The sequence below is a fragment of the Salvelinus namaycush genome, chromosome 34 (genome assembly GCF_016432855.1).
Source record: "Salvelinus namaycush isolate Seneca chromosome 34, SaNama_1.0, whole genome shotgun sequence".
NCBI lineage: Eukaryota > Metazoa > Chordata > Actinopteri > Salmoniformes > Salmonidae > Salvelinus > Salvelinus namaycush.
Genome location: NC_052340.1, coordinates 17976046 through 17991006, shown reverse-complemented (window position 1 = coordinate 17991006; position 14961 = coordinate 17976046). Strand labels below are relative to the sequence as shown.

At 40.7% G+C, this 14961-nt stretch overlaps 1 protein-coding gene across 1 annotated transcript; it reads right to left on the bottom strand.

Annotated features, from left to right (window-relative positions):
* Positions 1-2604: 2604 nt before the first annotated feature.
* On the bottom strand, positions 2605-5192 carry LOC120028781 (fructose-bisphosphate aldolase C-like). Its single transcript, XM_038974022.1, has 8 exons — positions 5081-5192; positions 4604-4815; positions 4134-4188; positions 3835-3995; positions 3624-3707; positions 3353-3527; positions 2960-3159; positions 2605-2691 (listed from the first exon to the last, which is right to left on the bottom strand). The coding sequence occupies exons 1-8, from the start codon at positions 5190-5192 to the stop codon at positions 2605-2607; spliced, it is 1086 nt and encodes a 361-aa protein (XP_038829950.1).
* Between the last annotated feature and the right edge of the window lie 9769 nt (positions 5193-14961).

Below are 14961 nucleotides of genomic sequence, written 5' to 3'. Positions count from 1 at the left end.
TCAGTTGAAGACATTCAGTTGTACAACTGACTAGATATCCCCCTTTCCCTTTCCCTTACCTGTTAGTATTTGTCACACGTGACAAATACAATTTGATTTGATTTGATCATCAACTACAATCTTTGGGCCAGTAGATGGTGCCATGGAACAACATATAGGAAAGTAAATCAGACGACAAGCTACAAATAGCCTACTAGTTTATGGGTGAGGATAAATTAACTAAGAATATTTTCCAGTTACACTACCGTTCAAAAGTTTGGGGTCACTTAGAAATGTCCTTGTTTTTGAAAGAAAAGCAATTTTTTTGTCCATTAAAATAACATTACATTTTTCAGAAATACAGTGTAGACATTGTTAATGTTGTAAATGACTATTGTAGCTGGAAACGGCATATGTTTTATGGAATATCTACATAGGCGTACAGAGGCCCATTATCAGCAACCATCACTCCTGTGTTCCAATGGCACGTTGTGTTAGCTTATCCAAGTTTATCATTTTAAAAGGCTAATTGATCATTAGAAAACCCTTTTGCAATTATGTTAGCACAGCTGAAAACTGTTGTTCTGATTGAAGAATCAATAAAACTGGCCTTCTTTCCACAAGTTGCTCCAGATGGAATAGCCTTCATGTCTAGTTTGAGAGACGCCTCACAAGTCCTCAACTGGCAGCTTCATTAAATAGTACCCACAAAACACCAGTCTCAATGTCAAAAGTGAAGAGGTGACTCTGGGTTACTGGCCTTCTGGGCAGAGTTGCAAAGAAAAAGCCATATCTCAGACTGGCCAATAAAAATAAAAGATTAAGATAAGCAAAAGAACACAGACACTGGACAGAGGAACTCTGCCTAGAAGGCCAGCATCCCGGAGTCGCCTCTTCGTTGAGACTGGTGTTTTGCGAATACTATTTAATGAAGCTGTAGGTTGAGGACTTGTGAGGTGTCTGTTTCTCAAACTAGACACTCTAATGTACTTGTCCTCTTGCTCAGTTGTGCACCGGGGCCTCCCACTCTATCTATTCTGGTTAGAGCCAGTTTTTGCTGTTCTGTGAAAGGAGTAGTACACAGCATTGTATGAGATCTTCAGTTTGTTGGCAATTTCTCGCATGGAATAGCCTTCATTTCTCAGAACAAGAATAGACTGACGAGTTTCAAAAGAAAGTGCTTTGTTTCTGGCCATTTTGAGTCTGTAATCGAACCCACAAATGCTGATGCTCCAGATACTCAACTAGTCTAAAGAAGGCCAGTTTTATTGCTTCTTTAATCAGTACAACAGTTTTCAGGTGTGCTAACATAATAGCAAAAGGGTTCTCTAATGATCAATTAGCCTTTTAAAATGATAAACTTGCATTAGCTAACACAACGTGCCATTGGAACACAGGAGTGATGGTTGCTGATAATGGGCTTCTGTACGCCTATGTAGATATTCCATAAAAAGTCAGCCGTTTCCAGCTACAATAGTCATTTACAACATAAAAAATGTCTACACTGTATTTCTGAACAATTTTATGTTATTTTAATGGACAAAAAAATGTGCTTTTCTTTAAAAAACAAGGACAATTCTAAGTGACCCAAACTTTTGAATGGTAGTGTAATTATTCTGTTAAAGTCAAGAACTAGATAACATTCTCAGAGTTTAACCCTACGATAGAAAATAATCTAAAAATAGTGCAATGTGTAGGTAGGCCTACTCTTTGGTGCAGTTACAACAAAACAACAAATTATGACTAGGCCTAATCTCTCCTGGACAGACTATGGAGCATGAGCATCTGACCAAATTACGGGATATTTTAGTTATGGTGTAACCGAGATTAATTAATGAGAAATAAAACCAGAATTCTCACATTGTTTAATTGAACTTAATTTATTGTTATTATGATTTACTTTTGCACGACAGTATTTGATACATCACTTGCATAGAGAACAATACTTAGCTAAATCACAAAAATAACATTTTACTCCTAACATTATTTACTGTAAGTCCAGCTGTGCATTAGTTCATCCAAAACGAGAAGTCTTTGGAACTTTGTGCCACAATGAAAGAACACCCAATTTCTACAAACTAGTGTCTTCACGCAGCTATTTTGTTTAGACACAGATCTCTAATACAAATCCTGAATGTGGAATGGCAGTATGGTTTCTTAAAAAAACCTGGAGTTCTCTATTCTCATCACACACAATAGGCCTACACCGCGCACCCTATCTGACGCTTATCCGAGTATGCAGCAGTTTGGAAGGTGGCTTTACATGGCAAAAGATCATTCTGAATCTCATCAAAATATGTAATGAAACAACCAAACATCAATTAAGTTTCATTTTGCTACTACCACAAGAATATGTTGTCATCTCAAAGGTTACAATAATATTGTTGAACGTGTCTAATCAAAGGCCATCCTTCAATGACTAATTTCATTAGACCCTTATATCTAGTGTGTCCACCAATGTGCAACATTTTTGAATTACCAGTGTGTACATTCAAATAACTATAATATAACTCCTAGAATACAGATTGTAGACAGCATATGCCTGCGATTGGCCATTGGTATGGCAGTTACAGTGGACTATGCTATTGGTTGGCCAAAGCTGGAATGTGAGGCATCACTGGCTCATTAGTATGCATGATTGGCCACATAGATCTGGTCGGATTCACTGTCCCCGCCACCAGTGTACTTCCCCTGACAGGCCAGGCCATTCACCTGATAGTAAGAGAAAGGGGATGGGGGTATGAGGGGCAAACACACAAACACTGTTAGGAGCAAACTCACTTCATGTCAACTGAAAACATAGATCACTTCCTCAGATGACTGTTCCACATTTGAAAAATTGTGAAATATTCTTAATAGCATTGTCCAGCTTTATAAAAACAAAAAAATATTCAGAAGAAATATGTTCCTCAACAATGCTAAGTGATAAAAGACGAAAGCCAGGTTGATTAAGAGTCTGAAAAGAAAGTGATGTACATGCCTCTGCTCGCTTGATAAACTGCTCAGTTGCAGCACTCTCATTCTCTTTATGTCCCCGCCAGGTTTTGAGTGCGGACACCTGCAGGGCTCGGCCATACGAGAAGGTGAGGGTCCAGGGCTTCACCAGGGAGCAGTTGTTGATGGCATTCAGGTGGACAGAGGCCTCCTCTTCACTCTGACCCCCAGAGAGGAACGTCACTCCTGCACACACAGAAAACAAATAGAGTGAACAGTCAATGGATTTCTATCAGCACCATAAGTGCTTTACAAACTGGCAATAAATTAACCTATGTTCAATATGCCAAATCACTGGTATAGTGACTGAATCTGACACTAGTACTGTATATACCCTCTTTCTGAACTTCTCTGAGAGGCCAATGGCCTATGAACTTACCCGTGACAGCAGGAGGGACGGTGCGGCGCAAGGCAGTGACTGTTGCCATGGCGACCTCCTCTGCGCTGTATTTTGTGGGGCAGCTGTGGCCAGGAGTGGCCATATTGGGCTTGAGCAGAGTGCCCTCCAGGTACACATGATGGTCAGACATGGCCTTGTACAATGCAGCTAGCACCTGCACAACATAGGGAACACATGGAACATGATAAACTGGCACTGTTAGAAATACATATTACACACTAACAGGTTAAAAGTTGGGGTACGGTCCCACCTTCTCTGTGACATACTGACAACGCCTCAGATCATGATCTCCATCAGACAAAATCTCTGGCTCCACAATAGGCACAATCCCATGCTGGGTGACGGAAAAAGGACATAATTAGCATCATGATTAGAAGGTGATGCTGATGTTACGTACTGCAATTATAATATTTTCTCATACCTGACATTGTGCCTTTACACTGCGTTTGTGGAGTTCTTACCTGCTGGCAAATGCTTGAATATCGAGCCAGAACATTTGCATTCTCTTCAATGGACAGTTTAGAGGGGGTGGTCTCACTGATCTTGAACACACAGCGCCACTTAGCAAAGTTTGCCCCGTCCTTCTTATACTGAGCACAGCGTTCTGAGAGCCCATCCAGTCCTACAGGATGAAAAAGAGATGAATAAGGCTGTAAAGGATTGGGATTCACCAGTGAGTGGCAGACTACATTTTGTAATTGTCAAATTCAGATAGTTTTGATGATCAGATTGAGTGGAACCCAAGGGGTCTCGGCCCTACCCTGAGTGGTAGATTCTCCATTGGTTCCTGCCAAGGGGACAACACCCTTGTCAACCTGAAGAAAAGGAGGTAGAGCAGATAATAAAATACAAATGACAATGGTCAATCCTCCCCTTCACACTAATCTTCTCTTTGTCTTAAAGCCAGCCATTTTCATCCAGATGGTGTTGATATTAATAGCAGCCATTCTATCCATAGCACTGCCATCCATCAGGGGTAGAACTCCTGATCAGAGTATATCTGTACTACTCTTTGGTCTCCATAATGTTGAAACCTGCTCCCTTCCTGGGACTGTCCATTGGAGCATATCAAGTAGCCGTATGCTCCACATTTTCATTCCTTCCCTCACTAATGTTATATACAGTAGAAGTAGGGTCAAGACGTATTCTTGCCCAAGCTAGAGACCAGAGACATAAAACATACTTAAGATGTCACCATTGGCCCTTTTGAACCCTGTGCTCATACAGTACCTTGATGCCCACAGTGATGCCCCTGTCCTTGATCATCTTGACGAAGGGCGTGCCGTCATCAGCGTGCTGGTACAGCGTCTCGTGGAAGAAAATGACTCCTCCGATGCAGCTGTTGATGCGGTCGTCAGCACTGAAGAGGATCTGGCGGTACTGCCGGCGGTTCTCCTCAGTGTTCTCAACCCCTATCTGGTTAAGGCGCTTTGCCATGCTGCCTGTTTCCAGGAACATTAGAAAAAGCATGTTCACAGTCTGGTAAACCTACAATTATAAAAACGGAATAATCTATTGGACACCATCCTGTACCACTGCTTTGTAGTGGGTTCTGTCAAGCACCACTGGAAATTAAGATTTGTCTGATTTCTTGAAAGTAGGTCCCACTGTCTTGTTAATACCATACATAAATGTAAATTGTTGTATAATAATTTTCATTACGATGGTTTTCCAATGCATAGAGAAGATGCAGAGCTCCTTACTGACCCACAGACTCATCAGCAGCCAGGATGCCCTTCCCTGGAGTGACGATACGAAGTGCAATCTCCTGGAGCTCCCTCTTCTGACCACTGGAGAGGGCTGGGAACTGGTGCGTCATCCTGAGAGATGGTCGATCACACAACCTGCATAGGGATATCATTAGATATCAGATCTTGCACATCTTTGCGGGTCTAAATTGATCAAAATTCACTCAGGGAAATATTTAGCTAGAGACATAGATCAACAGTAGGGGCATATCTCTCCCATCCAATGGAGTAAAGTACTTAAGTACTTTGGGGGGTTTCTGTACTTTACTATTTATATGTTTGACAACTTTTACTTTTACTTCACTACATTCCTAAATAAAATAATGTTATTTTTACTCCATACATTTTCCCTCACACCCAAAAGTACTTTTTGAATGTTTAGCAGGACAGTAAAATGGTCTAATTACATGTACTTATCAAGAGAATATGTGATCATCCCTACTGCCTCTGATCTGGCAGACTCACTAAACAAAAATGCATTGTTTGTAAATTATGTTGGAGTGTGACCCTGGCTATCCGTAAATGTTAAAAACAAGAAAATGGTGCTGTCTGCTTTGCTTAATATAAGGAATTTGAAATAATGTATACTTTTACTTTTGATACTTAAGTATATTTGAGCAATTATGTTTAGTTTTCATACTTAAGTATATTTAAAACCAAATACTTTTATACTTTTACTCAAGTAATATTTTACTGGGTGACTTTCACTTTTACTTGGGTAATTTTCTATTAAGGTGTATTTACTTTTACTCGAGTATGACAATTGGGTACTTTTTCCACCACTGCTCCCATCCTCTCAAATCCCAGGGATTTTGGCTGGGTGACTGTCCTTATTGGCACATTGTCAGCTGGGATTAGGGATGTGTGGACCTTTGTGCTGACTATGCAGCCCACCAAACAAATAGCCCAGGAGGCACAAGAAAGGTGAAGGAATTCTGTCAGTCCAAACCAGGGAGTTTTTCAGAAATATTACCCTGGTTCTGTGTAGCAACATCAAATTGGCAAATGGAAAAAACACTTATGAGATAGTAATACATCAAATTCACATAGAGACTATACATTTCTACTATTTATTGAGAGCAGAAGGCCCCTAATCACGCTTCCCACTTGCTGATGTAGCAGCGCTGACTACAGTGATCTGTGGGGTCGCACAATGCACTTGTTGATTCATGCGTTCATATCACATCCCTTGATAGTGGGTATGGCAAATCACCATGTCAACACAGACCCTCAGCTTTCACACTCCACTGTCTGCAATAACCAAGGAAAAATAAAACAATAGCCAGTAAAAAAAGTAAATCTACCATGCATTGACTTATCATCATGTCACTCAAATCCACTCTTTTAATTTGGTTTAGTAAATTGCAAGACAATAACAATCCATTGTTATATCTTTAGTTTTCCAAATAAAACAGAAAAAACATTACTTTAATAGCATCATCAGCATCTCTGTGTACCACTCATCCAATAGTTGAACATTCATAGTAGCTCAATATCATATTCTCTATCCTGTTTACTAAAGCTTGCTGGAATGAAAAGTAAATGTAAAAAAACTTAAGAACCTTACCTGACAGGATGCTAATTCAGAATTCACTTTTTCACTGGAGAAGTGATAGACACTGCGCTGTCTGACAGACTGCTGCTCCCTTGTATCCCACTCAGCTCTGTGACCTCCAAAACCAACACCTCTAGGGCGGGGCTTAATGACAGGGTGGGGCTTGTTGATGTATAATAGATAACTATGGATGAATACATTCAACAAGAGGAGGCTGTTGGGAGGAGCTATAGGAGAACAGGCTTTTTGTAATGGCTGGAATGGCATCAATGGAACAGAGTCAAACAAGTTATTGTCAAGTGTTTGATACCATTCCATTGATTTCCATCCTCCTGTAGCTCCTCCTACCAGCCTCTTCTGCATTCAACATAAACTCTGCATTCAACATAAACTCTGCATTCAACATAAACTAATCCATCATTCCAAGTCTTTACAATGAAAATGATACACTTTTATTGCAAGTACAAGTTGTCTTGTTCTGACAAGTTGTCCCAATGGCAGTTCAATCAATAGTTCAGTGGATGAAACATGAAGCTAATTAATCATTCCAAACAACAGTTTTGTGTTTCTCTACATTGTTTTTACATAGAAGTTAGATTTCAAGAAGCCTGGTTACTTAAAACAGCATCATTGTGTACACCCAGGTCCATTACAGTATGTTGGCCCAATAATGTTTTTTTTAAGCTATAATAACTCTGAACCCTTCAGCGCAACCTCATTTAAGTGTTAAACCAATTTGCTCACTATTTTCCTCTAATTAGTTGAAATCATAGACTTATATAATTAGGTTGAACTATGCCTTAGGCACATTTCTGAATCTCTTGGCAATTCAGACCTCCCCCTTAGACCCAGAAGAAAAGCTCAGTCTCAGAGCAATTCAAACACTCCTATGCATATCTGCATTATGCATTAGTAGTAAATCATGTGTATTAATAGGTTCAGAAATAGTGTTTCCAGGTTTACAGTGGATGTAAATTATGAAATATAGAACTGTGACATAGATAAGAGAGAAATGGGGTCAGAAAGATTTTTTTTATGTGAACAAGATATAACAATCAATGTTTGAGTTGTTTACATAGGTCGATAATCAAGATCAGGTCCATCACATGAAGATCAACAGTGATAGGCTACATTGTCTTTATGGTGGCATTGTTACATTTTCACTTGAAGTGGTTGGATAAAATGCATATAAAATTCTATAAAGAATGACATGCATTTGACAGTAAATACTTAATTCAATCATGCAGGCATTATATAAAGTCTCAAGTGTTTGAATTTGATCCTTTATTTGGCAAGTTGAATATCTCCCATTTTCTGTATAGAAATGAGAAAATATATTTTCCACTTTTCTAGGACATCTCACTTGTTCTAGTGTTATTTTATGGGACTTCTCCATCCCTCCCTCCATAATTGTGTCAGTGTGCTAGAGGTGTCTACCAATGTAAAGATGTGGGTCACTGGACTAACACCACAGACATACTGTACCAGACCTGTTTAAGACAAGGGCCTGAAGGGGAATTCAATGTCAGACCGCAGAGAGAGAGGAGCCCACTACACCTTCCTATTCAGGAGACATTTTAGGAAGATGACTGGGACTTGTGCTTAGATTATATTTAGCCGTCTCCATTGGGGCAGTAGCTATTTTTTTCTGTTTAAACCTAATTAAAACATTTAATGACGATGCTTTATCTGTTCTTCAATTTGACATCCTATTAGGTTGCTCCCTTAAGGATTTCTCTGTGTTCTCAGTTTTACCAAATAGGTCACCGTCACACCAAGGTCTTGGAAAAAAGTTGGTGTTGTGTATCCAGGTGTAGTGCAATATAAATACTGTACAGTATGTGTTAACATAATATATAAAATATGCCATTTAGCAGATGCTTTTATCCTAAAGGACTTACAGTAGTGTATCATCCATACATTTTCATATGGGTGGCCTGGGCCCCAGCAGGAATCGAACCCATGACCGTGACGTTGCAAGCTCCATGAACCACACAGATTTCAGAGGAAAAACCATTTGAAATACCCAATGAATGATACTCTGTAAGACTGATACTTTTCTGTTTGGTAACAATAAACTGAAAGCCTCCTCTTGTATTGTACTGGCTCAAATGTGTGTATGTTCTCTGCTGTCATGACTGATGATCAGGTGTCTGAAGTGACTCAGGCTCTATATCTGGAACAGCTAACAACATCTAACCTAAAAAACCTGTGGAACTTAGCAACTCTTTTTTAACACTTCAAGTGGCTCCAAAGAAGAGGCTATGCTTAAACGTACATATTTCCTTTGATATTTCTCCTATTATATCATGACAGGAGACAACTCCATCGTGAGTTTATAGGGGCTTTCATTATTCAGCTGTTACTGTGGTTGGGTAAAACACATCAACAATTAGTGAAATCTAATGAGAAATGGATATACAGCAAGACTTTGTGAACAGTCAAAGGCATTGTGATTAGTCACACAACAGTCAATCAAATAATTGATGGCCTAAGCAATCAAACATAAAATTACACAGAATAAAACACTTGTTAAAAAAATATATATGTGAAAGGATTTTCAGGAAAATAGAGATCTTCTTATATAAATTTACTGACAAAGGTAAAAGGTCAAACATGCAGGTGGTTGATCCACATTTTAAAATAGTGTGCTGTTACAGGCAGTGCCTTGAGAGGCTTTGAGTTTCAGTACTGTTAATCTCAATGGGAAATAGAATTGTTATAAACCCTTTTTGGTAAATGGTGGTTTTCAGTGTATTAAAGCTCATCTATATTTATCACCCCATTAAATGGGTATGCAAAGAGGTATACAGAGGAAGAAAGGGAGCCAAATAGGCCAAGTAAATAAAGAAAACATACAGTCGTGGCCAAAAGTTTTGAGAATGACACAAATATGAATTTTCACAAAGTCTGCTGCCTCAGTTTGTATGATGGCAATTTGCATATACTCCAGAATGTTATGAAGAGTGATCAGATGAATTGCAATTAATTGCAAAGTCCCTCTTGCCAATGAACTGAATTCCAAAAAAACATTTCCACTGCATTTCTGCAGAAGGCTTCAGGGCGCCCAAGAAAGTCCAGCAAGCGCCAGGACCGTCTCCTAAAGTTGATTCAGCTGCGGGATGGGGGCACCACCAGTACAGAGCTTGCTCAGGAATGGCAACAGGCAGGTGTGAGTACATCTGCACGCACAGTGAGGCAAAGACTTTTGGAGGATGGCCTGGTGTCAAGAAGGGCAGCAAAGAAGCCACTTCTCTCCAGGAAAAACATCAGGGACAGACTGATATTCTGCAAAAGGTACAGGGATTGGACTGCTGAGGACTGGGGTAAAGTCATTTTCTCTGATGAATCCCCTTTCCGATTGTTTGGGGCATCCGGAAAAAAGCTTCTCCGGAGAAGACAAGGTGAGCGCTACCATCAGTCCTGTGTCATACCAACAGTAAAGCATCCTGTGACCATTCATGTGTGGGGTTGCTTCTCAGCCAAGGGAGTGCTCACTCACAATTTTGCCTAAGAACACAGCCATGAATAAAGAATGGTACCAACACATCCTCCAAGAGCAACTTCTCCCAACCATCCAGGAACAGTTTGGTGACCAACAATGCCTTTTCCAGCATGATGGAGCACCTTGCCATACGGCAAATGTGATAACTAAGTGGCTCAGGGAACAAAACATCGATATTTTGGGTCCATGGCCAGGAAACTCCCCAGACCTTAATCGAATTGAGAACTTGTGGTCAATCCTCAAGAGGCGGGTGGACAAACAAAACCCCACAAATTCTGACAAACTCCAAGCATTGATTATGCAAGAATGGGCTGTCATCAGTCAGGATGTGGCCCAGAAGTTAATTGACAGCATGCCAGGGCGGATTGCAGAGGTCTTGAAAAAGAAGGGTCAACACTGCAAATATTGACTCTTTGCATCAACGTCATGTAATTGTCAATAAAAGCCTTTGACACTTATGAAATGCTTGTAATTATACTTCAGTATTCCATAGTAACATCTGACAAAAATATCTAGACACTGAAGCAGTAAACTCTGTGGAAATTAATATTTGTGTCATTCTCAAAACTTTTGGCCACAACTGTACAGTGCATTCGCAAAGTAATCAGACCCCTTGACTTTTACCACATTTTGTTACATTACAGCATTATTCTAAAATTGATTTAATATTTTTTTTCTCAATCTACACACAATACTCCACAATGACAAAAGCGAAAACAGGTTTTTAGAAATGTTTGCAAATGTATATAAAAAAAAACTATTCAGACCCTTTGCTATGAGACTCGAAATTGAGCTCATGTGCATCCTGTTTCCATTGATCATCCTTGAGATGTTTCTACAACTTGATTGGAGTCCACCTGTTGTAAATTCAACTGATTGGACATGATTTGGAAAAGCACACACCTGTCTATATATGGTCCCATAGTTGACAGTGCATGTCACAGCAAAAACCAAGCCATGAGGTCAAAGGAATTGTCCGTAGAGCTCTGAGACAGGATTGTGTCGAGGCACCGATCTGGGGTAGTGTGGCAAAAAAAATATTCAGCATTGAAGATCCCCAAGAACACTGTGGCCTCCATCATTCTTAAATGGAAAAGTTTGGAACCACCAAGACTCTTCCTAGAGCTGGCTGCCCGGCCAAACTGAGCAATTGCGGGAAAAGTGCCTTGGTCAGGGAGGTGACCAAGAACCCGAACACTCCGACAGAGCTCCAGAGTTCCTCTGTGGAGATGGGAGAACCTTCCAGAAGGACAACCATCTCTGCAGCACTCCACCAATTAGGCCTTTATGGTAGACTGGAGCGAAGGTTCACCTTTCAACAGGACAACAACCCTAAGCACACAGCCAAGACAATGCAAGAGTGGCGTCGGGACAAGTCTCTGAATGTCCATGAGTGGCCCAGCCAGAGCCCGAACCCGATCGAACATCTCTGGAGACCTGAAAACAGCTGTACAGCGACGCTCCCCATCCAACCTGACAACGCTTGAGAATCTGCAGAAAATAATGTGAGAAACTCCCCAAATACAGGTGTGCAAAGCTTGTAGCGTCATACCCAAGAAGACTTGAGGCTGTAATCGCTGTCAAAGGTGCTTCAACAAAGTACTGAGTAAAGGGTCTGAATATTTATGTAAATGTGATATTTCAGTTTTTATGTTTGCTAAATTTTCTAAACCGGTTTTTGCTTTGTCTATATGGGGTATCGTGCGTAGATTAAGAGGGAAGAAAACAATTAAATACATTTTAGAATAAGGCCATAACGTAACAAAATGTGGAAAAAGTCAAGGAGTCTGAATACTTTCCAAATGCACTGTACAGTAGCTTTTTCACAACCAAGTATACATGTGGTACAAAGTATATATCAAATGTTTCCATTAATTTGCAGGCAGTATTGAGGCAAAGTAGAACAGGCACATCTCATTCACTACAACCCTGAGCTGTAGCCAGAGCCTGGCTCAAGTCAATGTTGGCCAAGGTAGGTGACAGGTCAGTGGGGCTGGTAGGGGAGAGTAGGATGTCACAGTCAAAGTTCTGGAAGTAGTCCATAGACAGGCCCCGCATTGCTTTGACTGGACGATCAGGATGGTTCTTCAGTTCAATAATTAATTCAACAGGTCTGTAGTAGCTGAGAGTCGAAGGAAGTGCCATGGAAAAACATCTGCCTTTTGAAGCGCTCCAGGCTATGCAGGCGATGGGCTGGGTTTTTGCATAGGAGCTGGAGTCACAAACAGGATGGAGAAAGAAAGATAAGCATTGAGAATTTGTTGTGATGGTATTTTGTTGATATTCTGAGACAATCCTACTACAGATGACTTCTGACCTCTGTGAGCAGAAGAACTAGTGCAGGCCTGAAGGTCTTGGGTATGGAGTATGGGCAGTCTCTGACCTTTCTCAGCATGTTGCAGTGGTCTGGCTCTGGAGGCACAGGGAACTATGGAGATGGCAGAATTAGCACCAACAACATCTCTTGACTAGCATTTAGATTTGCATGACAGGACAGCTTAAAAGAAGAAGAAAAACAACCTTTCTAACAACTATTACATCATCACATTCATTTAATTAAGATGTGCGGTCACCACCACAGTTCCTTTCCAGTCACCATTGAGAACAACAGAATGCCGAGAGACCACCAATCAGCAGCATGGCTGTAGGGACCCCCACTCAGGACTTCAGGAGCTGTTTAGACAGAGGACCATCCCAGTGAGATTATAATAGGTGCTTCATGTGTAGTGACCATTAACTTTGCCTGATCCCAAGAATCTCACCCATGTATTGGATTGTCCCACAAATTGTAAATGCTCTTGTGCCCTGCTCAAGACGGCGAGAAAGTCCAAAGTCAGCTAAACGCAGATGACCTGCATCAAACAGATACAGCAGTATTTCACATACAGTACTATACAAATCCAATTCCGGTTATTCTACCTGACTAATATGAAGCTTAAACTACTTTCACCATAAAAATAATATCTTCGAGAATATTCCCAACACTGAAGTTTCCACTGTATTATAAGGCCCTCTAGTGTTGTCTTATATCTTTTTGCAGTAGAAAGTAAACTAAACCATACGTCAAATGTATGCATCTGTAAAGAACGTCACGATGCTTGTTTAGCGAGTACAACTTCCTCCTGATTCGGCCAATACCTGGGGCGAACTCAGGATCTCTGCCTCACAAAATACACGTGACCGTCCTCCCTCAAGCGTCTTAGCCGATCGCGCCACCTCAAAAGCTAGCTAATGAGATGACGCAAGCAGGACACTTAAGGCTGAGGAGTACGTTTCACACATCCCCATGTGCTACACATGCATGACTACTGTAAACTGCTTTGGATAAAAGTGTCTACTAAATGGTATATATATGAATATATTTATTAAGCCAGCATTACCTTGGTCAGACAGAAGGACATTCTCCATCTAAAAACTCTATAATAATCAGATGATTATAAACTTTCCAGTGAAGTTATAAATATGAGTCATTTAGTTGCAAGAATACGTAAGTTATGTACAAAGAATAATGTTCATGATCAAAACAAACGTTGATACCTTCACATCCCTATGCATGATCCCAAAGTCGTGAAGGAAACCTACCGATCAGACACACCCATTATAATAAGTAAAGGTGAAACTTAAACAATGATCTCATACACATTTTTGGAAAACTATATTTTGTATATACACTTGAGGGACACTCACCCAAAGCACAGTCTAGCTCTGCAGCGAACACCCGAGCCTCATCATCCCCAAACTGGCCCTTCAGTATCCAGTAGGTGTACAGGTCTCCAGTACTGCAGTACTCACACACTGTGGGAAGACAGACAGTCACACACAATGATCCATCTTAGTACATAACAAGGCTATGTACAGTACACTGATCCAGGGCTGGGAGTAGATGACCCTTGCTGAAACACAATCACTTGAAAAGGAAGGAGCAGTGGAGGAGAGAAGCAATAGGAGAAAACAATTAATTTGTCGGAAGTCATAGAGTTGCACGTTTTTTAAGGCTGGGGGAAGCGTAGGAAGTGAAAGGGCTGATGTTGGGGAAGGAGCTAAGTGTCAGTGAGAGACACAAATGAACTCAAACATGCCTTTATCCACTAATAAGGGTGTTATTAAAAAATCTAAAGGAAGGGAAATTCGGTTCAGAGGCCACAGGACTGTATGATACACACTGAAATCTCAGTAGATGGCAGTATAATTCTTCAGACGAGTCATGAGGCTCAGACTGAGGAGACAACAGTAAATAGCAGAAAGGCCAGATAATGCCATAGTTGACACTCCTGCTAGGGAGAGCGAGACAACCCATTGGGCACACACTGGTTGAATCAACGTTGAACTGACGTCTGTGCCCAGTTGGAAGCTCCTATGTGAGACACAGGGAGTGTAAAGAGAGGAGCGGATAAATAGGGATCTAGCTATATCACATTAGTCACTCACTAATGAAGAGGTGGCACTGGGTCTGCCAGCAGTCCTGCAGATTGTGGAGGAATGGGTGGCTGAGCTGCTGCTGCAACGCAACAGGCAACACACACAGCAACAGTGTGTATGTCAGCAAAGACACAAAGTATAACGAAATGTGATTTAGGAGGGATCTGAATGTAACCAGGTATCTTCAACGATGGCAAATGTTTTTATTTTATTTTTGTTTAGCAAAAGCTCCATGGGACCATGTTTGTTGTTGCATAGAAGCTCATAGGGATAATTGTCATAGTCATTGTTAGAGCTCAGTGAGTCATTGTTTCCAGCATGTTATCCCTAAACTAAGTTAGGAGCTAAGCTAGGATAGCAG